General features: G+C 40.4%; 1 protein-coding gene across 1 annotated transcript in view; it reads left to right on the top strand.

Annotated features, from left to right (window-relative positions):
- LOC128656945 (24-hydroxycholesterol 7-alpha-hydroxylase) overlaps positions 1–25519 on the top strand; it is a 360073-nt gene that overhangs the window by 189142 nt on the left and 145412 nt on the right. The window contains exons 9-10 of the mRNA XM_053711138.1: positions 17840–17935; positions 23946–24034. Coding sequence (XP_053567113.1) covers positions 17840–17935; positions 23946–24034 — 185 coding nt within the window. The remainder of the gene's footprint in view (positions 1–17839; positions 17936–23945; positions 24035–25519) is intronic.

Here is a 25519-nt window from a genome sequence, read left to right as displayed (position 1 = left end):
AAGCATCGGGAAGGGTGGAAACACATAAGCCATCCCGAAGGTCCAAGGTGCTGTCAAAGCATCTATCAGAACCGCTCCCGGATCCCTGGATCTGGACCCGTAACGAGGAAGCTTGGCGTTCTGTCGAGACGCCATGAGATCTATCTCTGGTTTGCCCCAACGTCAAAGTATTTGGGCAAAGACCTCCGGATGAAGTTCCCACTCCCCCGGATGAAAAGTCTGACGACTTAAGAAATCCGCCTCCCAGTTCTCCACTCCCGGGATGTGGATTGCTGACAGGTGGCAAGAGTGAGACTCTGCCCAGCGAATTATCTTTGATACTTCCATCATTGCTAGGGAGCTTCTTGTCCCTCCCTGATGGTTGATGTAAGCTACAGTCGTGATGTTGTCCGACTGAAACCTGATGAACCCCGAGTTGTTAACTGGTGCCAAGCCAGAAGGGCATTGAGAACTGCTCTCAATTCCAGAATGTTTATTGGTAGGAGACTCTCCTCCTGATTCCATTGTCCCTGAGCCTTCAGAGAATTCCAGACAGCGCCCCAACCTAGTAGGCTGGCGTCTGTTGTTACAATTGTCCAGTCCGGCCTGCTGAATGGCATCCCCCTGGACAGATGTGGCCGAGAAAGCCACCATAGAAGAGAATTTCTGGTCTCTTGATCCAGATTCAGAGTAGGGGACAAGTCTGAGTAATCCCCATTCCACTGACTTAGCATGCACAATTGCAGCGGTCTGAGATGTATGCGTGCAAAGGGTACTATGTCCATTGCCGCTACCATTAAGCCGATCACCTCCATGCATTGAGCTACTGACGGGTGTTGAATGGAATGAAGGACACGGCATGCATTTTGAAGCTTTGTTAACCTGTCTTCTGTCAGGTAAATCTTCATTTCTACAGAATCTATAAGAGTCCCCAAGAAGGGAACTCTTGTGAGTGGAAAGAGAGAACTCTTCTTTTCGTTCACCTTCCATCCATGCGACCTTAGAAATGCCAGTACTAACTCTGTATGAGACTTGGCAGTTTGAAAGCTTGAAGCTTGTATCAGAATGTCGTCTAGGTACGGAGCTACCGCAATTCCTCGCGGTCTTAGTACCGCCAGAAGAGCACACAGAACCTTTGTGAAGATTCTCGGAGCCGTAGCCAATCCGAATGGAAGAGCTACAAACTGGTAATGCCTGTCTAGAAAGGCAAACCTTAGATACCGGTAATGATCTTTGTGAATCGGTATGTGAAGGTAAGCATCCTTTAAATCCACTGTGGTCATGTACTGACCCTTTTGGATCATGGGTAAAATTGTCCGAATAGTTTCCATTTTGAACGATGGAACTCTTAGGAATTTGTTTAGGATCTTTAAATCCAAGATTGGCCTGAAAGTTCCCTCTTTTTTGGGAACCACAAACAGATTTGAGTAAAACCCTTGTCCTTGTTCCGACCGCGGAACCGGATGGATCACTCCCATTAATAAAAGATCTTGTACGCAGCGTAGAAACGCCTATTTCTTTATTTGGTTTGTTGACAACCTTGACAGATGAAATCTCCCTCTTGGGGGAGAGAATTTGAAGTCTAGAAGGTATCCCTGAGATATGATCTCTAATGCCCAGGGATCCTGGACATCTCTTGCCCAAGCCTGGGCGAAGAGAGAAAGTCTGCCCCCCACTAGATCCGTTCCCGGATCGGGGGCCCTCGATTCATGCTGTCTTAGGGGCAGCAGCAGGTTTCCTGGCCTGCTTGCCCTTGTTCCAGGACTGGTTAGGTCTCCAGCCTTGTCTGTAGCGAGCAACAGCTCCTTCCTGTTTTGGTGCAGAGGAAGTTGATGCTGCTCCTGCTTTGAAATTACGAAAGGAACGAAAATTAGACTGTCTAGCCTTAGGTTTGGCTCTGTCTTGAGGCAGGGCATGGCCTTTACCTCCTGTAATGTCAGCGATAATTTCTTTCAACCCGGGCCCGAATAAGGTCTGCCCTTTGAAAGGTATATTAAGCAATTTAGATTTAGAAGTAACGTCAGCTGACCAGGATTTTAGCCACAGTGCTCTGCGTGCCTGAATGGCGAATCCGGAATTCTTAGCCGTAAGTTTAGTTAAATGTACTACGGCATCTGAAATAAATGAGTTAGCTAACTTAAGGGCTTTAAGCTTGTGTGTAATCTCATCTAATGGAGCTGATTCAAGTGTCTCTTCCAGAGACTCAAACCAAAATGCTGCTGCAGCCGTGACAGGCGCAATGCATGCAAGAGGTTGCAATATAAAACCTTGTTGAACAAACATTTTCTTAAGGTAACCCTCTAACTTTTTATCCATTGGATCTGAAAAGGCACAGCTATCCTCCACCGGGATAGTGGTACGCTTAGCTAAAGTAGAAACTGCTCCCTCCACCTTAGGGACCGTTTGCCATAAGTCCCGTGTGGTGGCGTCTATTGGAAACATCTTTCTAAATATCGGAGGGGGTGAGAACGGCACACCGGGTCTATCCCACTCCTTAGTACCAATTTCAGTAAGTCTCTTAGGTATAGGAAAAACGTCAGTACTCGCCGGTACCGCAAAATATTTATCCAACCTACACATTTTCTCTGGTATTGCAACTGTGTTACAATCATTCAGAGCCGCTAACACCTCCCCTAGTAATACACGGAGGTTTTCCAGCTTAAATTTAAAATTTGAAATATCTGAATCCAGTTTGTTTGGATCAGAACCGTCACCCGCAGAATGAAGCTCTCCGTCCTCATGTTCTGCAAATTGTGACGCAGTGTCTGACATGGCCCTAATATTATCAGCGCACTCTGTTCTCACCCCAGAGTGATCACGCTTACCTCTTAGTTCTGGTAATTTAGCCAAAACTTCAGTCATAACAGTAGCCATATCCTGTAATGTGATTTGTAATGGCCGCCCAGATGTACTCGGCACTACAATATCACGCACCTCCCGAGCGGGAGATGCAGGTACTGACACGTGAGGCGAGTTAGTCGGCATAACTCTCCCCTCGTTGTTTGGTGAAATATGTTCAATTTGTACAGATTGACTTTTATTTAAAGTAGCATCAATACAGTTAGTACATAAATTTCTATTGGGCTCCACTTTGGCTTTAGCACATATAGCACAGATATCTTCCTCTGAATCAGACATGTTTAACACACTAGCAAATAAACTAGCAACTTGGAAATACTTTTCAAGTAATTTACTATAATATGAAAACGTACTGTTCCTATAAGAAGCACAGAAAAAGTTATGACAGTTGAAAATTAATAAACTGAAAAGTTATAGCATCAAATCTTTGTAAAAAACACAATTTTAGCAAAGGATTGCTCCCATTAGCAAAGGATAACTAACCCTGATAGCAGAAAAAAAAAAAATAAAAATAAAAAAATACAGAAATAAACGTTTTTTTATCACAGTCAACTACAATCTCACAGCTCTGCTGTGAGTGATTACCTCCCTCAAAACAAGTTTTGAAGACCCCTGAGTTCTGTAGAGATGAACCGGATCATGCAGGGAAGACAATAAACTTCTGACTGAATTTTTTGATGCGTAGCAAAAGCACCAAAAAAGGTCCCTCCCCCTCACACATAACAGTGAGAGAGATCAGTAAACTGTCATAAATTAAATAAAACGACTGCCAAGTGGAAAAAAATAGTGCCCAAAACATTTTGTTCACCCAGTACCTCTGAAAATTAAACGATTTTACATGCCAGCAAAAAACGTTTAACATTAATAAATTGAGTGTTATTAAAAAGCCTGTTGCTAGTCCCTGCAAATTAGGCTAAAGTTTTATGCATACAGTATAATTCCAGTGAAGTGCCATTCCCCAGAATACTGAAGTGTAAAATATACATACATGACAGCCTGATACCAGTTGCTGCTACTGCATTTAAGGCTGAGTTTACATTATATCGGTATGGCAGAATTTTCTCATCAATTCCATTGTCAGAAAATAATAAGCTGCTACATACCTCTTTGCAGATTAATCTGCCCGCTGTCCCCTGATCTGAAGTTTACCTCTCCTCAGATGGCCGAGAAACAGCAATATGATCTTAACTACTCCGGCTAAAATCATAGAAAAACTCAGGTAGATTCTTCTTCAAATTCTACCAGAGAAGGAATAACACACTCCGGTGCTATTATAAAATAACAAACTTTTGATTGAAGGTATGAAACTAAGTATAATCACCACAGTCCTCTCACACATCCTATCTATTCGTTGGGTGCAAGAGAATGACTGGTAATGGCAGTTAGGGGAGGAGCTATATAGCAGCTCTGCTGGGTGAATCCTCTTGCACTTCCTGTTGGGGAGGAGTTAATATCCCATAAGTAATGGATGATCCGTGGACTGGATACACTTAACAAGAGAAACATACAATACCCCCCAACATTACAACCCACCACCCACATACCCCTACTCTAACCCAAACCCCCTTAAATAAACCTAACACTAAGCCCCTGAAGATCTTCCTACCTTATCTTCACCACGCCGGGTATCACCGATCCGTCCAGGCTCCGATGTCTTGATCCAAGCCCAAGCGGGGGCTGAAGACGTCCATCTTCAGGGGCTTAGTGTTAGGTTTATTTAAGGGGGGTTTGGGTTAGATTAGGGGTATGTGGGTGGTGGGTTGTAATGTTGGGGGGGGGGTTGTATGTTTTTTTTCCAGGCAAAAGAGCTGAATTCTTTGGGGCATGCCCCGCAAAGGGCCCTTTTAAGGGCTGGTAAGGTAAAAGAGCTTTTCTATTTTTATTTTAGAATAGGGTAGGGCATTTTTTTTATTTTGGGGGTCTTTGTTATTTTATTAGGGGGCTTAGAGTAGGTGTAATTAGCTTAAAATTGTTGTAATATTTTTATTATGTTTGTAATCTATTTTTTTATTTTTTGTAACTTAGTTCTTTTTTATTTTTTGTACTTTAGTTAGTTTATTTAATTGTATTTATTTGTAGGTATTGTATTTAATTAATTTATTGATAGTGTAGTGTTAGGTTTAATTGTAGATAATTGTAGGTATTTTATTTAATTAATTTATTGTTAGTGTAGTGTTAGGTTTAATTGTAACTTAGGTTAGGATTTATTTTACAGGTAATTTTGTAATTATTTTAACTAGGTAACTATTAAATAGTTATTAACTATTTAATAGCTATTGTACCTGGTTAAAATAAATACAAAGTTACCTGTAAAATAAATATTAATCCTAAAATAGCTACAATATAATTATAATTTATATTGTAGCTATATTAGGATTTATTTTACAGGTAAGTATTTAGCTTTAAATAGGATTAATTTATTTAATAAGAGTTAATTTATTTAGTTAGATTTAAATTATATTTAACTTAGGGGGGTGTTAGTGTTAGGGTTAGACTTAGCTTTAGGGGTTAATACATTTATTAGAGTAGCGGTGAGGTCCGGTCGACAGATTAGGGGTTAATAATTGTAGGTAGGTGGAGGCGACGTTGGGGGCGGCAGATTAGGGGTTAATAAATATAATATAGGGGTCGGCGGTGTTAGGGGCAGCAGATTAGGGGTACATAGGGATAACGTAGGTTGCGTCGGTGTACGGAGCGGCAGATTAGGGGTTAATTGTATAATGCAGGTGTCAGCGATAGCGGGGGCGGCAGATTAGGGGTTAATAAGTGTAAGGTTAGGGGTGTTTAGACTCGGGGTACATGTTAGGGTGTTAGGTGCAGACATAGGAAGTGTTTTCCCATAGGAAACAATGGGGCTGCGTTAGGCGCTGAATGCTGCTTTTTTGCAGGTGTTAGGTTTTTTTCCAGCTCAAACTGCCCCATTGTTTCCTATGGGGGAATCGTGCACAAGCACGTTTTTTAAGCTGGCCGCGTCCGTAAGCCTAACGCAGCCCTTCTGTGAACTCTAAATACCAGCGGTATTTAAAAGGTGCGGGGGAAAAAAAGCCAGCGTTAGCTACGCGGGTCGTTACCGACAAAACTCTAAATCTAGCCGTTAGTTAAGCCTTTAAAACACTGCATATGAAAAGAGATTTCAAATGTGACCATGTTATGATCACTGTTACCCAAATGTTCTTTAACTTCTATGTTTGATATTATATCTGTATTGTTTGATAGCACTAAATCCAATATAGCTTTACTCCTAGTTGGCTCCTCTATTAATTGTGACAAGAAGTTATCCCTGAGAACATTTAAAAATCTATCCCCCTTAGCTGAATTACTAGTTTCATTGGCCCAGTTTATATCAGGGTAGTTAAAATCTCCCATAATTACAGCACTGTTATTAGCAGCCTTTTCTATTTGGATAAGTAGTTGAGTTTCCTCCGGGTCACTAATGTTGGGAGGCTTGTAGTATGTTCCTAGTAATATTTTTTTAGGATTTTTCCCCCCACTCTTTATTTCAACCCACAGGGTCTCTACATTGTCACTTGTATCATAAATATCTTCTCTTATTGTAGGTTTAAGGTTAGGTTTAATATACATGCAGATTCCTCCACCTATTTACTAACTAGCTATTTAAAAAATACAAATTTACCTGTGAAATAAAACCTAACCTGCCTTACACTAAAACCTAACATTACAAAAATAAAAAAACCTACCATTACAAAAAAACAAAATTATCCAAAAAAATAAAGATTATTCCTATTCTAATACCCTTTTAAAAAAAAAAAAAAAAGCCACCCCAAAATAAAAAAGCCTAATCTAGAAAAAAATACCAAGGACCCTTAAAACGGCCTGTTGGGTGGCCCTTTAAAGGGCCTTTTGTAGGGCATTGCCCTGAGATAAACAGCTATTTTGCTAAAAAAAAAAAATACAAACACCCCCTAAAAATATACATTACACAAAATAACAAATTATCAAAAATAAAAAAATGATTCCTATTCTTATACCCATAAAAAACCACCACAAAATAAAAAAACCTAATCTAGAATAAACTACCAATGGCCCTTAAAAGGGCCTTTTGCAGGGCATTGCCCTAAATATAATAGCTCTTTTAGTGAAAAAAAAGTACAAAGACCCACTAACATTACAAACCCCCAAACTCACAAAAAAACTATCTAAAAAACCTAAGCTACCCATTGCCCTGAAAAGGGCATTTGTATGGGCATTGCCCTTAAAAGGGCATTTAGCTCTTTTACTGCCCAGACCCTAAACTAAAAAAAAAAAAACACAAAACACCCTTAAAAAAGCCTAACACTAACCCCCTGACAATCTACCTAAAGTTTTTGAAGTCCCGCTTGAACAATCTTCATCCCAGATTTGAAGTCCTGATCCAGCCAATAGAAAGAGAGCTGCTTAAATCCTATTGGCTGATTTGAATAGGCAATAGGATTTTAGCAACCCTAATTCCTATTGGCTGATTCACATTTTTCAGCGTACCTTGCATTGAAGATTCAGTGTACGGCGGCAACCGTATGAAGAGGATGCTCTGCGCCGAATGTCTTTAGGATGGACCTGCTCCGCGCCTCCGGGATCAAGATAGAAGATGCCGCCTGGATGAAGATTGAAGAGGCCGCCTGGATGAAGCCTTCTCGCTGCTTGGATCATGCCCATACAAATACCCTTTTCAGGGCAATGGATAGCTTAGGTTTTTTTAGAATTAGGTTTTTTATTTTGGGGGGTTTGTTGGGTAGTGGGTTTTACTGTTGGGGGGGGTCTTTGTGTTTTTTTTACAGGTAAAAGAGCTGATATCTTTGGGGCAATGCCCCACAAAAGGCCCTTTTGAGGGCCATTGGTAGTTTATTGTAGGCTAGGTTTTTTTTTATTTTGGGTGGGCTTTTTTTATTTTGATAGGGCTATTAGATTAGGTGTAATTCTTTTTTATTTTGTATAATTTTGTTTGTTATTTTCCGTAATTTAGTGTTTGTTATTTTTTAATGTTTTTAGTGTTAGGATTTTTTTAATGTGTAGTTTAGTTTAATTTAATTGGTAGTTAGTTTAATTTTAGTTTAATAGTTATATTAGTTTAATTGTTAGTTTAAACTTAGTTTTTTTAATTTGACAGGTAAGTTTTAATTTAATTTAAGTTAGGGAACTTTTTACTATAAAGTTAGGGGGGCGTTAGATTTAGGGGTTACTAATTTAAATTAGTTTATTGCGATGTGGGGGGCTTTCGTTTTAGGGGTAAATAGTTTAGTTTAGTATTTTTCGTTATGGGGGGCTTGCGGTTTAGGGGTTAATAGGTTTATTATAGTGGCGGCGGTGTAGGGCTTAATAACTTTAGTATAGTGAGGGCGATGTGGGCGGACAGTAGATTAGGGGTTAATAATATTTAAATAGTGTTTGCGATACGGGAGGGTGGCAGTTAAGGGATTAATAACTTTAGTATAGTGGGGAGGATGTCAGAGAGCCGCAGAATATTTTTTTAAAGTGTCAGCGATATCGGGAGTGGCAGATTAGGGGTTAAAAACTTTAAAGTAGTGTTTGCGATGCAGGAGGGCCTCGGTTTAAAGGTTAATAGGTAGCTTATTGGTGTTAGTGTACTTTTTAACATTTTAGTTATGAGTTTTATGCTACAGCTATGCAGTGTACAACTCATAACTACTGACTTTAGATGGCATTACAGATCTTGTCATTTTAGGCTGTAACGCTCGCTTTTTAGCCAGAATGCAAAACTTGTAATACCGGCGCTATGGGAATCCCATTAAAAAACGTCATTTTTTGGAGTGCGGGACTGACGTTGTGGTACAGGCTAAAAGGCTTGCGGTACAGCTATAGCGACAAGACTTGTAACGGCTGCATTAGGGAAAATGATGCGTTAACCCCTTAATGACCGAGGATGTGCAGGGTACGTCCTCAAAAAAAAGGCAGTTAACGCCTGAGGACGTACCCTGCACGTCCTCGGTGTGGAAAGCAGCTGGAAGCGATCCTGCTCGCTTCCAGCTGCTTTCCGGTTATTGCAGTGATGCCTCGATATGGAGGCATCCTGCAATAACTTTACATGGCCATCCGATGCAGAGAGAGCCACTCTGTGGCCCTCCCTGCACCGGACATCGATGGCCGGTATCGTTGGTGGGTGGGAGCCGACTTGGGAGGCGGGTGGGCAGCCATCGGTGTATCTTCTGCCATCAAGGGGGGCGGGATCGGAGGCGGGGCCGTTAGGGGGCGCGCGCGGGGGCGCGCGGGAGCGCGCACGTGCATGGAGGTTGGCGGGTGGGCGCGTGCACGGGGTGGGAGCGGGTGGGAACCGCTACACTACGGAAAATATTGCTAGGAAAAAGGGCCAAATCTTGTTTGTGCAAAAGCACAAAAATAGATCGTGGAGGGGTGGGGGGTTGGTTTTGTGTGGGGGGAAGCTACACTACAGAAACGTTTTAATAAAAATAAAAAAAACCCATATTTTCTTCTAAACTGGGTACTGGCAGACAGCTGCCAGTACCCAAGATGGCGCATATTAAGTTAGATTGGGAGGGTTATAGAGCTGTTTGGGGGGGGATCAGTGAGGTTGGGGGCTAAGGGGGGGATAGTACACAGCAGCATATGTAAATATGCTTTTTAAAAACACAAAAAAACAACAAATATAGCTTTTATTTTAGTACTGGCAGACTTTCTGCCAGTACTTAAGATGGCGGGGACAATTGTGGGGTGGGGGAGGGAAGAGAGCTGTTTGGGAGGGATCAGGGGGTCTGATGTTTCAGGTGGGAGGCTGATCTCTACACTAAATGTGATATTAACCCTGCAAGCTCCCTACAAGCTACCTAATTAACCCCTTCACTGCTCGCCATAATACACGTGTGATGCGCAGCGGCATTTAGCGGCCTTCTAAATACCAAAAAGCAACGCCAAAGCCATATATGTCTGCTATTTCTGAACAAAGGGGATCCCAGAGAAGCATTTACAACCATTTGTGCCATAATTGCACAAGCTGTTTGTAAATGATTTCAGTGAGAAACCTAAAATTGTGAAAAATTTAACGTTTTTTTTAATTTGATCGCATTTGGCGGTGAAATGGTGGCATGAAATATACCAAAATGGGCCTAGATCAATACTTGGGGTTGTCTACTACACTACACTAAAGCTAAAATTACCCCAAAAAGCTCCCTACATGCTCCCTAATTAACCCCTTCACTGCTGGGCATAATACACGTGTGGTGCGCAGTGGCATTTAGTGGCATTCTAATTACCAAAAAGCAACACCAAAGCCATATAAGTTTGCTATTTCTGAACAAAGGGGATCCCAGAGAAGAATTTACAACCATTTGTGCCATAATTGCATAAGCTGTTTGTAAATAATTTCAGTGAGAATCCTAAAGTTTGTGAAAAAATTTGTGAAAAAGTGAACAATTTTTTTTATTTGATCGCATTTGGCGGTGAAACGGTGGCATGAAATATACCAAAATTGGCCTAGATCAATACTTTGGGATGTCTACTAAAAAAATATATATAAATGTCAATGGATATTCAGAGATTCCTGAAAGATATTAGTGTTCTAATGTAACTAGCGCTAATTTTGAAAAAAAAATGGTTTGGAAATAGCGAAGTGCTATTTGTATTTATGGCCCTATAACTTGCAAAAAAAGCAAAGAACGTGTAAACATTGGGTATTTCTAAACTCAGGACAAAATTTAGAAACTATTTAGCATGGGTGTTTTTTGGTGGTTATAGATATGTAACAGATTTTGGGGGTCAAAGTTAGAAAAAGTGTATTTTTTTTCAATTTTTCCTCATATTTTATAATTTTTTTTATAGTAAATTATAAGATATGATGAAAATAATGGTATCTTTAGAAAGTCCATTTAATGGCGAGAAAAACGGTCTATAATATGTGTGGGTACAGTAAATGAGTAAGAGGAAAATTACAGCTAAACACAAACACCGCAAAAATGTAAAAATAGCCTTGGTCCCAAACGGACAGAAAATGGAAAAGTGCTGCGGTCATTAAGGGGTTAAGGGCCACAACGCTGCTATTTGACTCAAAAAACGCAAATCTCGGAATCTAGGTGAATGGCAGTACAAAATTTAGGCAACAATATGATAAGGAAAACATGATGACATGCATATATTTATATACAGGGGGGAAGTATCACTCTAGTTTACTAATGATGGGAAAAATGAGAAGAAACCTAAACTCTTACCTGTGTTTAAAACACCATTATTTCATTAAATCACAAGATTTTGAGAGTTCTCCATTTCTTTAAAATCACATTTTTCAATTCATACTATATTTTTTTGTATAGTTGCTAATGGTTTATTGATGTACACATTTAGTGGAGGCACATACCTTAAATTAATATCTGTGAATAATTAATATGTAATGTCTAAGGCAAAATATAGCCATCACTGGAAATCTAAAATAGCAAACGCAGCTGGTTGTGAGCAAGAAATAAATGACTGGCTGTTTTCAGGAAATGGATGAAGAGTTTATTTATTATTCCCTAGTGGATAAGAAATAGAAATAACTTTTATTTACAAAATACCAATATTGCTTAGCAGTACTGCACAATATTTATTTAAAGAACATTCTAGTGAGCAGAATGCTAGGGCTAGCCGGATCATACCTCAGTATAGAAGGTGTTTATTTTTAACTCCAAAATTAACTCTTTTTCTCCAACATAGGTGTGTCCGGTCCACGGCGTCATCCTTACTTGTGGGATATTCTCTTCCCCAACAGGAAATGGCAAAGAGCCCAGCAAAGCTGGTCACATGATCCCTCCTAGGCTCCGCCTTCCCCAGTCATTCTCTTTGCCGTTGTACAGGCAACATCTCCACGGAGATGGCTTAGAGTTTTTTGGTGTTTAAATGTAGTTTTTATTCTTCAATCAAGAGTTTGTTATTTTAAAATAGTGCTGGTATGTACTATTTACTCTGAAACAGGAAAGAGATGAAGATTTCTGTTTGTAAGAGGAAAATGATTTTAACAACCGTTACTAAAATCGATGGCTGTTTCCACACAGGACTGTTGAGAGGAATTAACTTCAGTTGGGGGAAACAGTGAGCAGACTTTTGCTGCTTGAGGTATGACACATTTCTAACAAGACTCGGTAATGCTGGAAGCTGTCATTTTCCCTATGGGAACCGGTAAGCCATTTTCTTAAGTTTAAGTAAAAGAATAAAGGGCTTCATTAGGGCTTAAAAAACTGGTAGACATTTTTCTGGGCTAAAACGATTACTTTACTAAGTATATTTGGCAGATTATTACTTTTAATAGTTGTTAAATCTTGGGGATTGTTTTAATAAAAACGGCAGGCACTGTATTGGACACCTTTTTCACTGGGGGCCTTTTCTAGTCATAGACAGAGCCTCATTTTCGCGCCTCTAATGCGCAGTTGTTTTTGGAAAGCATGGCATGCAGATGCATGTGTGAGGAGCTAAGAACCACTGAAAAAGCTTATAGAAGGCATCATTTGGTATCGTATTCCCCTCTGGGCTTGGTTGGGTCTCAGCAAAGCAGATACCTGGGACTGTATAGGGGTTAAATGTAAAAACGGCTCCGGTTCCGTTATTTTAAGGGTTAAAGCTTTCAAATTTGGTGTGCAATACTTTTAAGGCTTTAAGTTACTGTGGTGAAATTTTGGTGAAATTTGAACAATTCCTTCATACTTTTTCACATATTCAGTAATAAAGTGTGTTCAGTTTGAAATTTAAAGGGACAGTAACGGTTTTATTGTAAAACGTTTTTTGTGCTTTGTTGACAAGTTTAAGCCTGTTTAACATGTCTGAACCATCAGATAACGATGTTCTATATGTATGAAAGCCAATGTGTCTCCCCATTTAAATATATGTGATATATTTGTGTCATAATGTCCAAACAAAGTAGGGATAATAATGCCATAGATATGATATTGCCCAAGATGATTCCTCTAATGAGGGGAGTAAGCATGGTACTGCATCATCCCCTTCTGTGTCTACACCAGTTTTGCCCACACAAGAGGCCCCTAGTACATCTAGTGCGCCAATACTTATTACCATACAACAATTAATGGCTGTAATGCATAATTCTATTGCATGCATTTTTTCCAAAATGCCTACTTATCAGAGAAAGCGTGATTGCTCTGTTTTAAACACTGAAGAGCAAGAGGACGCTGATGATATCTGTTCTGACATACCCTCACACCTATCTGAAGGGGCCAGGAGGGAGGTTTTGTCTGAGGGAGAAATTTCAGATTCAGGGAAAATTTCTCAACAAGCAGAACCTGATATTGTAACTTTTAAATTTAAATTTCAACATCTCCACGCACTACTTAAGGAGGTATTATCTACTCTGGATGATTGTGACAATTTGGTCATTCCAGAGAAATTAGGTAAGATGGACAAGTTCCTAGAGGTTCCGGTGCCCCCCGATGTTTTTCCTATACCCAAGCGGGTGGCGGACATAGTAAATAAGGAGTGGGAAAGGCCCGGCATACCTTTTGTCCTCCCCCTATATTTAAGAAATTAGTTCCTATAGTCGACCCCAGAAAGGACTTATAGCATACAGTCCCCAAGGTCGAGGGGGCGGTTTCTACTCTAAACAAACGCACTTCTATTCCTATAGAAGATAGTTGTGCTTTCAAGATCCTATGGATTAAAGGTTAGAGGGTTTGCTTAAAAAGATGTTTGTTCAGCAAGGTTACCTTCTACAACCAATTTCATGCATTGTTCCTGTCACTACAGCTGCGTGTTTCTGGTTCGAAGAACTAGAAAAGTCGCTCAATAAAGAATTTTCGTACGAGGAGGTTTTGGACAGAGTTCAAGCTCTTAAATTGGCTAACTCTTTTTTATTTTAGATGCCGCTTTGCAATTAGCTAGATTAGCGGCGAATAATTCAGGGTTTGCTATCGTGGCGCGCAGAGCGCTTTTGCTTAACATCCCTTTCAAGGGTAAAACACTGTTTGGCCCTGACTTGCAAGAGATTATTTCAGACATCACTGGGGGAAAGGGCCACGCCCTTCCTCTGGATAGGTCTTTTAAGGCTAAAAAGAAGCCAAATTTTCGTCCCTTTCGCAGAAACGGACCAGCCTCAAATTCTACACCCTCTAAGCAAGAGGGTAATACTTCTCAAACCAAGCCAGCCTGGAGGCCGATGCAAGGCTGGAACAAGGGTAAGCAGGCCAAGTCACCTGCCACTGCTACCAAAACAGCATGAAGTGTTGGCCCCCGATCTGGGAAGGATCTGGTGGGGGGCAGACTTTCTCTCTTTGCTCAGGCTGGGGCAAGAGATGTTCAGGATCCTTGGGCGCTAGAAATAGTTTCTCAAGGTTATCTCCTGGAATTCAGGGAACTACCCCCAAGGGGATGGTTCCACGGGTCTCAATTATCTTCGAACAGACATTCTTACACTGTGTAGAAGACCTGTTAAGCATGGGAGTGATTCATCCTGTTCCATTAGGAGAACAAGGGATGGGTTTTTACTCCAACCTGTTCATAGTTCCCAAAAAAGAGGGAACATTCAGACCTATTTTAGATCTCAAGATTCTAAACAAGTTTCTAAGGGTTTCATCATTCAAAATGGAAACCATTCTAACGATCCTTCCTACCATCCAGGAAGGTCAATTCATGACCACGGTGGACTTAAAGGATGCGTACCTACGTATTCCTATCCACAAGGAACATTTTCGGTTCCTAAGGTTCGCCTTTCTGGACAAGCATTACCTGTGGCACTTCCATTCGGATTAGCCACTGCTCCAAGGATTTTCACAAGGGTACTAGGGTCCCTTCTAGCGGTGCTAAGACCAAGGGGCATTGCAGTAGTACCTTACTTGGACGACATCCTGATTCAAGTGTCGTCTCTGTCAAAAGCAAGGGCTCATACGGACATTGTCCTAGCCTTTCTCAGATCTCACAGGTGGAAAGTGAACATAGAAAAAAGTTCTCTGTCCCCGTCAACAAGAGTTCCCTTCTTGGGAACAATAATAGTTTCCTTAGAAATGAAGGTTTTTCTGACAGAGGCCAGAAAATCAAAACTTCTAAGCTCTTGTCAGGTACTTCATTCTGTTCTTCTTCCTTCCATAGCGCAGTCCATGGAAGTAATAGGTTTGATGGTTGCGGCAATGGACATAGTTCCTTTTGCACGAATTCATCTAAGACCATTGCACCTGTGCATGCTCAGACAGTGGAATGGGGATTATACAGACTTGTCTCCGACGATACAAGTAGATCAAATAACCAGAGATTCACTCCGTTGGTGGCTGACCCTGGACAACCTGTCACAGGGAATGAACTTCCGCAGACCAGAGTAGGTCATTGTCACGACCGACGCCAGTCTGGTGGGCTGGGGCGCGGTCTGGGAACCCCTGAAAACTCAGGGTCTATGGTTTCGGGAAGACTCTCTTCTCCCGATAAACATAATGGAACTGAGAGCGATATTCAATGCTCTCAAGGCTTGGCCTCGACTAGCAAAGGCCAAATTCATAAGGTTTCAATCAGACATCATGACGACTGTTACATATATCAACCATCAGGGGGTAACAAGGAGTTCCCTGGCGATGGAGGAGCATCCGGGGGAGTGGGAACTCCATCTGGAAATCTTTGCCCAAATAACTCAATTATGGGGCATTCCAGACATGGTTCTGATGGCCTCTCGTCAGAACTTCATGGTCCCTTGTTACGGGTCCAAATCCAGGGATCCCAAGGTGACTCTATTGGATACAATAGTAGCACCTTGGATCTTCAACCTAGCTTATGTATTCCCACCGTTTCCTCTCATTCCCAGGCTGGTAGCCAGGATCAATCTGGAGAGGGCTTCTGTGACCTTGATAGTTCCTGTGTGGCCACGCAGGACTCGGTATGCAGACCTGGTGAATGTGTCATCGGCTCCACCATGGAAGCTACCTTTGAGACAGGACCTTCTTATTCAGGGTCCATTCGAACATCCGAATCTGGTTTTCCTCCAACTGACTGCTTGGAGTTTGAACGCTTGATTTTATCAAAGCGTGGGTTTTCAGATTCTGTAATAGATACTCTTATTCAGGCTAGAAAGCCTGTAACTAGAAAAATTTACCATAATATATGGAAAAAATATATCTGTTGGTGTGAATCTAAAGGATTCCCATGGAACAAGATAAAAATTCCTAAGATTCTTTCCTTTCTACAAGAAGGTTTGGAGAAAGGATTTTCTGCGAGTTCTCTGAAGGGACAGATCTCTGCTTTATCTGTTTTACTTCACAAAAGGCTGGCAGCTGTGCCAGACGTTTAAGCGTTTGTTCAGGCTCTGGTTAGAATCAAGCCTGTTTACAGACCTTTGACTCTTCCCTGGAGTCTTAATCTAGTTCTTTCAGTTCTTCAAGGGGTTCCGTTTGAACCCTTACATTCCGTAGATATTAAATTATTATCTTGGAAAGTTTTGTTTTAGGTTGCAATTTCTTCCGCTAGAAGAGTTTCTGAGTTATCTGCTCTGCAGTGTTCTCCGCCCTATCTGGTCCATGCAGATAAGGTGGTTTTACGTACTGAGCCTGGTTTTCTTCCGAAGGTTGTTTCCAACAAAAATATTAACCAGGAGATAGTTGTACCTTCTTTGTGTCCGAATCCAGTTTCATAGAAGGAACGTTTGTTACACAATTTGGACGTTGTCCGTGCTCTAAAATTCTATTTAGATGCTACAAAGGATTTCAGACAAACATCTTCCTTGTTTGTTGTTTATTCTGGTAAAAGGAGAGGTCAAAAAGCAACTTCTACCTCTTTATCTCTTTGGCTTAAAAGCATCATCAGATTGGCTTATGAGACTGCCGGACGGCAGCCTCCTGAAAGAATCACAGCTCATTCCACTAGGACCGTGGCTTCCACATGGGCCTTTAAGAACGAGGCTTCTGTTGATCAGATATGTAAGGCAGCGACTTGGTCTTCACTGCACACTTTTACCAACTTTTACAAATTTGATACTTTTGCTTCTTCTGAGGCTATTTTTGGGAGAAAGGTTTTGCAAACCGTGGTGCCTTCCATCTAGGTGACCTGATTTGCTCCCTCCCATCATCCGTGTCCTAAAGCTTTGGTATTGGTTCCCACAAGTAAGGATGACGCCGTGGACCGGACACACCTATGTTGGAGAAACAGAATTTATGTTTACCTGATAAATTACTTTCTCCAACGGTGTGTCCGGTCCACGGCCCGCCCTGGTTTTTTAATCAGGTCTGATGATTTATTTTCTTTAACTACAGTCACCACGGTATCATATGATTTCTCCTATGCAAATATTCCTCCTTTACGTCGGTCGAATGACTGGGGAAGGCGGAGCCTAGGAGGGATCATGTGACCAGCTTTGCTGGGCTCTTTGCCATTTCCAGTTGGGGAAGAGAATATCCCACAAGTAAGGATGACGCCGTGGACCGGACACACCGTTGGAGAAAGTAATTTATCAGGTAAACATAAATTCTGTTTTTTTTTTACAAACACCTGGTATCAGTACTAGAACATATGCAACAATGATAGGCAAGTGCATGGTTCGTACCAAGGGTTGGACGTACCATTGGTGCAGCAGGTGCAGTGGCAGTGGCACCAAGGCCCAGGCGCTGAGTGGGCCCATAGCAGACAGTCATTATATAGGTGTGTGCTGAATGTGTGCAATGCAGGGAAGCCTTTTAAAGGTACAGGTTGCAGGTCAATCTTATCTATCTATCCATCAATCAATCTATTCTCAAAGTCATTATACAGAGCAGCATATATATTGTTACTATTGCTTCCTACTGAGTTATCTTTGGGGGCATAACTAATTGCATCAGGGCCCTCTGTTGAGTTGGTTTGCTACTGGTTCATATACACCATTCATATTATCCAATCACATATGCCTTTATTTTAAATTATATTTAAAGATTGATTACAGCATTGTAACCTGGAATCTTTTTCTTTTGTTAAGTGTAAGTTGCAGACCAATTAATTCCCTAAACCTGTGTGTCTGTGTGGGCCACATTACTGTTTATCTAAGAAACAAACTCATGCAGATTCCAATGGATATGGGAGGCATAACTACATTTTGTTCTTTCTGTACTAGAATTACCAGATTCCTCCTGGAGATATGCTGATGCTGTCACCTTATTGGCTTCACAGAGATCCAAAAATGTTTCCTGAACCAGAAATGTTTAAGCCTGTAAGTTTCAGTCTAGTATAGCAGCTGCACGTGTGGTTTGCAAAGATGTTATAAAGCTGAAAAAGCCCACAGTTAACTGTCTATGGCCTAGGTTCTAGCTGCATCTATTACTAATTTTTACTGTACAACTAGCTAGTATTCCATTTCATCCGCTACACAAATTATTCATACTGATGGTTTATGCAGCATATTAGTCATTGTTTTTGTTTGCTACACATGATCTAAATAGAACTCCATTATGTAATGACTATTTATCATCCTGTCGTTACTATAAAGTGACATTGTGGGTTAACTATACATGCCAGTGTCATTCTGACTCAATCATTCACCTCCTCCACTGCAATGTACCCCTTACTAAAATAACCATACAACACCTGTGAAACTCAATTCCATTTTGCTGCAACCCTTGGTGCTGCACCTACCCACAACAACCCGCTAAGGGAGACATTCACCCATGAGACTTTATACCTCATGACCACTGCATTCCCTGAATCACCCAAGGAACCCAACCCAAATGTAAGTCACTACTCCTCTCAATTTATCTATTTTGTTTATCTTTAAATGCTAAAATACATGTTTCCCTTGACATTTGTTCTCCCTTTCTTATGTAACATGTTACATTTGGCGCTCAATTACTACTTTCAATATTGAAAACTTATATACAAAACAGGGAAAGTTCATATCTGAAGATAAATGTCTCAATCCCAAAAAGAGCACAGCACAGAGGGTTGGGTGCACGGGAGACCAAGGGCACTGCCACAGCCCTCCAATATTCTGCAAACACAAGTCGGACTCCAGCACTCCAATGAATTAAAAGGCAATGTTTATTAGTAAAAGCAACGTTTTGGGGTCACAGCCCCTTATTCATGCTCAATATTCATTAAAGGGACAGTCAACCATAGAATTGTTATTGTTTTAAAAGATAGACAATGCCTTTATTACCCATTCCCCAGTTTTGCATAACCAACACAGTTATATGAATATACTTTTTACCTCTGTGATTACCTTGTATCTAGGAACCTTCTTCCAGCCCCCTGATCACATGACTATGACTGTTTATTATCTATTGTCTTAAATTTAGCATTCTATTGTGCTAGATCTTAAATAACCCCCTGTGCCTGAACACAGTGTTATCTATATGGCCCACGTGTACTTTCTGTCTCTTTGTGTTGAAAAGAGATTTAAAAAGCATGTGATAAGAGGCAGCCCTCACAGGCTTAGAAATTAGCATATGAGCCTACCTATGTTTAGTTTAAACTAAGAATACCTAGAGAAAAAAGCAAATTTGATGATAAAAGTAAATTGGAAAGTTGATTAAAATTAAAAGTCCTATCTGAATAATGAAAGTTTAATTTATACTTGACTGTCCCTTTAATAACACACATACACATTTAAATACCCTCCATAAGGCGCCAAAATGCACCTACAATGGGGTTATAGTTCCCTCTTGTGGTCATATGTAGCTATTGCACTAGGCCTATACAACATAATGTTTCTCACACTATAAAGACCACCTTAATAAAAACAATACATAGTAATGAATAATGTGGATACAGCTAGATAGTTCATTATGGCTTTTCAAATTTAAAATGTCAAAGACAGTTGTATATTCTCTTAAACAATTGAAACATGATATATACATATTATAAACCCTAAGGCAGATCAAAGAGACCTTCAATATTATAGATACTAAAATAAGTAATCAATTCATAAAAGAGTTTATAACTATACTTAGAAAAAGTTCATAACAAGTATACACAACCAGGTGCTTATAAATAGATAGATGATGTAATGTTTTTTTTTTTAAAAATAGATAATATTGTATCTAAAAAAAGCAAGATAGATCATAGTCTCTATTTAGTCCCCTTGGTTGTAATGTGGCTAATTGGTGTATCCACCACATTTCTCTTTGTTGGAGGAGACGTTCCCTATCTAACCCATTTCTATTGGGGCCCACATGATCTATGATCTGCTACCTCATCTGACTAATATTGTGGCCTTTCTCCAAAAAGTGACTTGAAACAGGGGCCTCTTTATTTTTGCATCTGAGGGTTGGGTGCACGGGAGACCAAGGGCACTGCCACAGCCCTCCAATATTCTGCAAACACAAGTCGGACTCCAGCACTCCAATGAATTAAAAGGCAATGTTTATTAGTAAAAGCAACGTTCCTTAGAGTAGATAGAATTGTGAGTACTAGTGACAGGAAGGCTTATAGATTTAAATAAATGAAAGAGAAGTTTATAAATAGGGGATATCCTAATAAATTATTAGATGATACTCTATCTAATTTGGATAAAACTATTGACAAGAGTGCTGATAAGAAGTGGGTTAGAATGGTCTTTGTTAGCCAATATAATCCATTGAGCAACAAAATAGCTAAATTAATACGCCAGAATTGGCACATTTTGGAGGAATGTAACAAGGGAGTTGTACAATTTAAAGAACCACCACTCATGGCCTATAAAAGAGTGAAAAGTTTAAGGGATCAATTAGTGAAGACTGATATAGGCCCCATTAGGAAAATCCAACAGACACTAACAGGTAATAAGAGAGTAGGTACTTTCCCTTGCTATAACTGCATGAGTTGTCATTCAATTATTAGAGGAGAAAATTTCCACCACCCGCAGAGTGGTAGGAAATATATGATTAAAGGTTTTTACACATGTGAGACAACTCATGTGGTTTACCTTATTAAATGTCCTTGTTCTCTGGTATATATTGGCGAAACTACCCGTAAAGTCCGTGACCGCATGAGCCAACATAGATCAAACATCAGATGCAAAAATAAAGAGGCCCCTGTTTCAAGTCACTTTTTGGAGAAAGGCCACAATATTAGTCAGATGAGGTGGCAGATCATAGATCATGTGGGCCCCAATAGAAATGGGTTAGATAGGGAACGTCTCCTCCAACAAAGAGAAATGTGGTGGATACACCAATTAGTTGCTTTTACTAATAAACATTGCCTTTTAATTCATTGGAGTGCTGGAGTCCGACTTGTGTTTGAAGATAAATGTCTAATGGATGGTTAAAGGGATACTTAACCCAAATATTTTATTTCATGATTCAGATAGAGAATACAATTTGAGCAACTTTCTAATTTACTCCTATTATCAATTTTTTTTCGTTTTCTTGCTATCTTTATTTAAAAAGCAGGAATATGATGCATAGGAGCCTGCCCATTTTTGGTTGAGAACCTGGGTTATTCTTGCTTATTGGTAGTTAAATGTAAGCCTCCAATAAGCAAGCGCTATCAATGGTGTTGAATCTAAAATGGGCTGGCTGCTAAAAGTTACATTCCTGCATTTAAAATAAAGATAGTAAGAGAATGAAGAAAAAATGATAATAGGAGTCAATTAGAAAGTTGCTTAAAATTTCATGCTCTATCTGAATCATGAAAGAAAAAAATTGGGGTTCAGTGTCCCTTTAACTTCTGAAATCGATTTACATCGAGCTAACCCTAACTCTGGCTGTTTTTAAAGAATGTTCTAAAATATCCACCTGTCTATATTAACTGTCCAAAAACTTGATGGACTCCCTCACTTATCAGTTTCATGCAGATTATATACCAGCCCAGTTTTATGATATGTTATCATGATTTGAAGTCATCTTAAAAGTGCTGGTTCAGAACTTTTAAAAAGTGTTACCTGACTACTGTAACAAACCCGTTAAGAAAAAATACTAGTAGAAAGTATGTCTATATGCTGGATCTTCCAACGAAAAGGAGATTACCTGCTAGGTTCCACAACAAGAGTGTACCTGATAGCTCACATTAAATAAGGTTCCACATCAAAGATATAGCTGAAATCTCACAGGAAATAGCAAAATAAGACTAAGGGGCAGAATTATTAAGATGCGGATGCAGCTGTTTCCGCGGGAAACATAACTTAAGAAGCAGCGGTCTTAAAGGGATAATAAATCCAACTTTCTAATTTACTCCTATTATCATTTTTTCTTAGTTCTCTTGCTATCTTTATTTGAAAAAGCAGGAATGTAAGCTTAGAAGCCGGCCCATTTTTGGTTCAGAACCTGGGTAGCGCTTGCTGATTGGTGGCTACATTTAGCCCTCCAATCAGCAAGTGCTACCCAGGTGCTGAACCAAAAATGGGCTGGCTCGTAAGCTTACATTCCTGCTTTTTCAATTAAAGATAGCAAGAGAACAAAAACATTTTTAGAATAGGAGTAAATCAGAAAGTTGCTTAAAATGACATGCTCTATCTGAATCATTTGCATACGAAGAGAGAAGCGCTCTACCAGGAACGAACAACAGCTCAGTGGCTTGTTCTATGGCGATTTACCACCCGGAAGCAGCCTCTTTTAGACCAGTGTGCTTTTCACAGAAGAAAACTTTCCTGAAGTATATCAGTCTAATCCTGCCAAGTTAGGTCAGTCCAGCCCCGAAATACCAGGCAATTCTCCTCTGAACAAGGAACATGACAACCCCAGACGATCGTTTCGGCCTCCTATGGGCCTCGTCAGTGAGGTGCAGCCCCATTCCTCTAAGCACACTGGGCAAGGAGTCCACGTCTGGTTTCCCTCATCACCCATAGGGAGACTTCCCCAGGGTCATAATAATTTGCATACGAAGAGAGAAGCACTCTACCAGGAACGAACAACAGCTCAGTGGCTTGTTCTATGGCGATTTACCACCCGGAAGCAGCCTCTTTTAGACCAGTGTGCTTTTCACAGAAGAAAACTTTCCTGAAGTATATCAGTCTGATCCTGCCAAGTAAGGTCAGTCCAGCCCCGAAATACCAGGCAATTCTCCTCTGAACAAGGAACATGACAACCCCAGACGATCGTTTCGGCCTCCTATGGGCCTCGTCAGTGAGGTGCAGCCACATTCCTCTAAGCACACTGGGCAAGGAGTCCGCGTCTGGTTTCCCCCATCACCCATAGGGAGACTTCCCCAGGGTCATAATAATTTGCATACGAAGAGAGAAGCGTTCTACCAGGAACGAACAACAGCTCAGTGGCTTGTTCTATGGCGATTTACCATCCGGAGGCAGCATCTTTTAGACCAGTGTGCTTTTCACAGAAGAAAACTTTCCTGAAGTATATCAGTCTGATCCCGCCAAGTAAGGTCAGTCCAGCCCCGAAATACCAGGCAATTCTCCTCTGAACAAGGAACATGACAACCCCAGACGATCGTTTCGGCCTCCTATGGGCCTCGTCAGTGAGGTGCAGCCACATTCCTCTAAGCACACTGGGCAAGGAGTCCACGTCTGGTTTCCCCCATCACCCATAGGGAGACTTCCCCAGGGTCATAATAATTTGCATACGAAGAGAGAAGCGCTCTACCAGGAACGAACAACAGCTCAGTGGCTTGTTCTATCTGAATCATGAAATAAAATATTTGAGTTTAGTATCCCTTTAAGATCGCTGCTCCTTAACTCGTCCGCCACCTCTGAGGCAGCAGACCGCAATCATCCCGATCCGATATGATCATAATGATTGACACCCCCTCCTAGCGGCTGATTGGCCGCAAATCTGCAGGGGGCAGCGTTGTACAAGCATTTCACAAGGAATGCTTGTGCAATGATAAATGCCGACAGGGTATGCTGTCGGTATTATCGATGTGGGGCAGACATGATACGCTATAGCAGATCATGTCCGCCCCACATTGATAAATCGGCCCCAATATCTGTTGACAGTTGTGTTCATTTACAAATATCCAGGTAGTAAAGTGGAAGACATGTTTATTAGTCACAATTTGTATGTTTAGCTTTACGATTATTGCACTTGTTTCCCTTTCATTAAGCAGAACACAAATATTCTTGAACAACTCTAATTTTAGCTGAATGGAAGAGAAAGGAAAATAACTACAGTAAATAACAGCGGTGTGAAGGTGATTGTGGCAAAAAAGAAAAAAAGAATTAGCTGTAAGAGGTGATATATTCTGAGTGATTGTAGGATTAATCTATACACTGCAGTCATTTTTTGTCTAGGGAAGTGGAGCTCTGATTATTTATATAAGGTCTCTTTGGAAAAATAAATGTTTTCTTCCCACAGGAACGCTGGAAGAAGGCAAATTTAGAGAAGAATGTTTTCTTGCAAGGTTTTGTAGCCTTTGGCGGAGGAAAATACCAGTGTCCAGGAAGGTCAGTGTTACAGCTGAGATGTGCTTGTTCCTAAACACTATTCAGGATGGCTCTATGCAAATACATCAGAAAGCCGCACACAAGCTAGGGTATAACCCTTTTGCTGCCAGAATGATAAATCGTATGTGTAAAAAAACTCTGCAATATATTTTCATTATTTATTTTTTCCCCTTCCCTGTAAATCCATTTTGAAATTGTGAGCTTTTCAGTTCTTGCTAGAAATGGAAGTGCAGAACACTGTTATATTCCACACAGCCATTGGCTGCACACTCTAGTGACCTATTTATAACAATCTCTTATTGGCCACAGCAGAGAAGGTAACTTAAGTTACAACATGGCAGCTCCCATTGTTTTATAGACACTAAAACTTTATCTTATTTTTTGAATATTTAAACAGCTAATGAAACTTTATAAATGCATCTACATGTTATTCTGAAACTGATCTTTTCTTTGAATGCATCATTCTATCTAGCATTTATTTAGTGTTTAATGCCCCTTTAAATGCACATGAAGGCATTTTAGGTTTGGATATAAGCATTTTTGCGCTACATGTGTATTAGCAAATATGTTTCTAGCAAAAATTACCATTATTTCAGTTAGAGCTTTTATTGTTCATAGAGCATAAATATGTATGTATGTCCCGTGCACCTGCATTCAAATACTGCAATATATTGCTTTGGTGATTACTCAATTTGCATTGCTGCTCATGAATGCATGCTATCCCAGGGTCTCTAAGCAGATGTGGTATCTGAATAAAGGCGCATGTGGTATATGTGCATATGCTCTGTCAACATTAAAAGCTCACACTTACTAGAAACATTTTTACAAATACATGTTTACTGGAAAAATGCTTATTTTTTTTTATAAAATTGAAATGCACTGATTTGCAATTAAGTTTTGAAGTTTATGTCCTTTTAAGTATCTTTTAGAACATGGTGTATTACTCGGATTCAGTTAATTTGATCAAGCAACCTGTTTGTTCAAGCAGTCGTCTAATATCGTTTTCACATTGCAATTTGCAGCCCGCCTAATCTGTCACTACCAAGCTAAAGAGCACAAGGTGCTATCAATAAAGTCAAAACATATTAATAGCGTAAATGAAAAGTACAAAAAGTGTTAATTCGGCAGTAGCAAATAAACATCCAGAGATCACAATATAAGCTTATTGTCTTCTTAATAGATTTAAAAACACTTGGCTAGTTTACGAGTTTTGCGTTATGAGGGGTGCGGTGCTAACTTGCACGTTATTGTCACTGCTCACTTACCTACAGCGCTGGTATTACAGGTTTTCCTAAACCCGGCGTTAAAAGGCAAGAAGTGAGCGTAGAGCAAAACTGTGCTCCATACCACAAACCAATACCAGCGCTGCTTAAGTGAGCAGTGAGCTGGTGTAACATGCTTGTGCACGATTTCCCCATAGACATCAATGGGGAGAGATGACTGAAAAAAAGCCTAACACTTGCAAAAAAGCAGCGTAAAGCTCCG

This window comes from Bombina bombina, chromosome 4 (assembly GCF_027579735.1).
Source record: "Bombina bombina isolate aBomBom1 chromosome 4, aBomBom1.pri, whole genome shotgun sequence".
NCBI lineage: Eukaryota > Metazoa > Chordata > Amphibia > Anura > Bombinatoridae > Bombina > Bombina bombina.
Note: the sequence above shows the minus strand (reverse complement) of the source record. Positions and strands in the feature narration are given on the sequence as shown.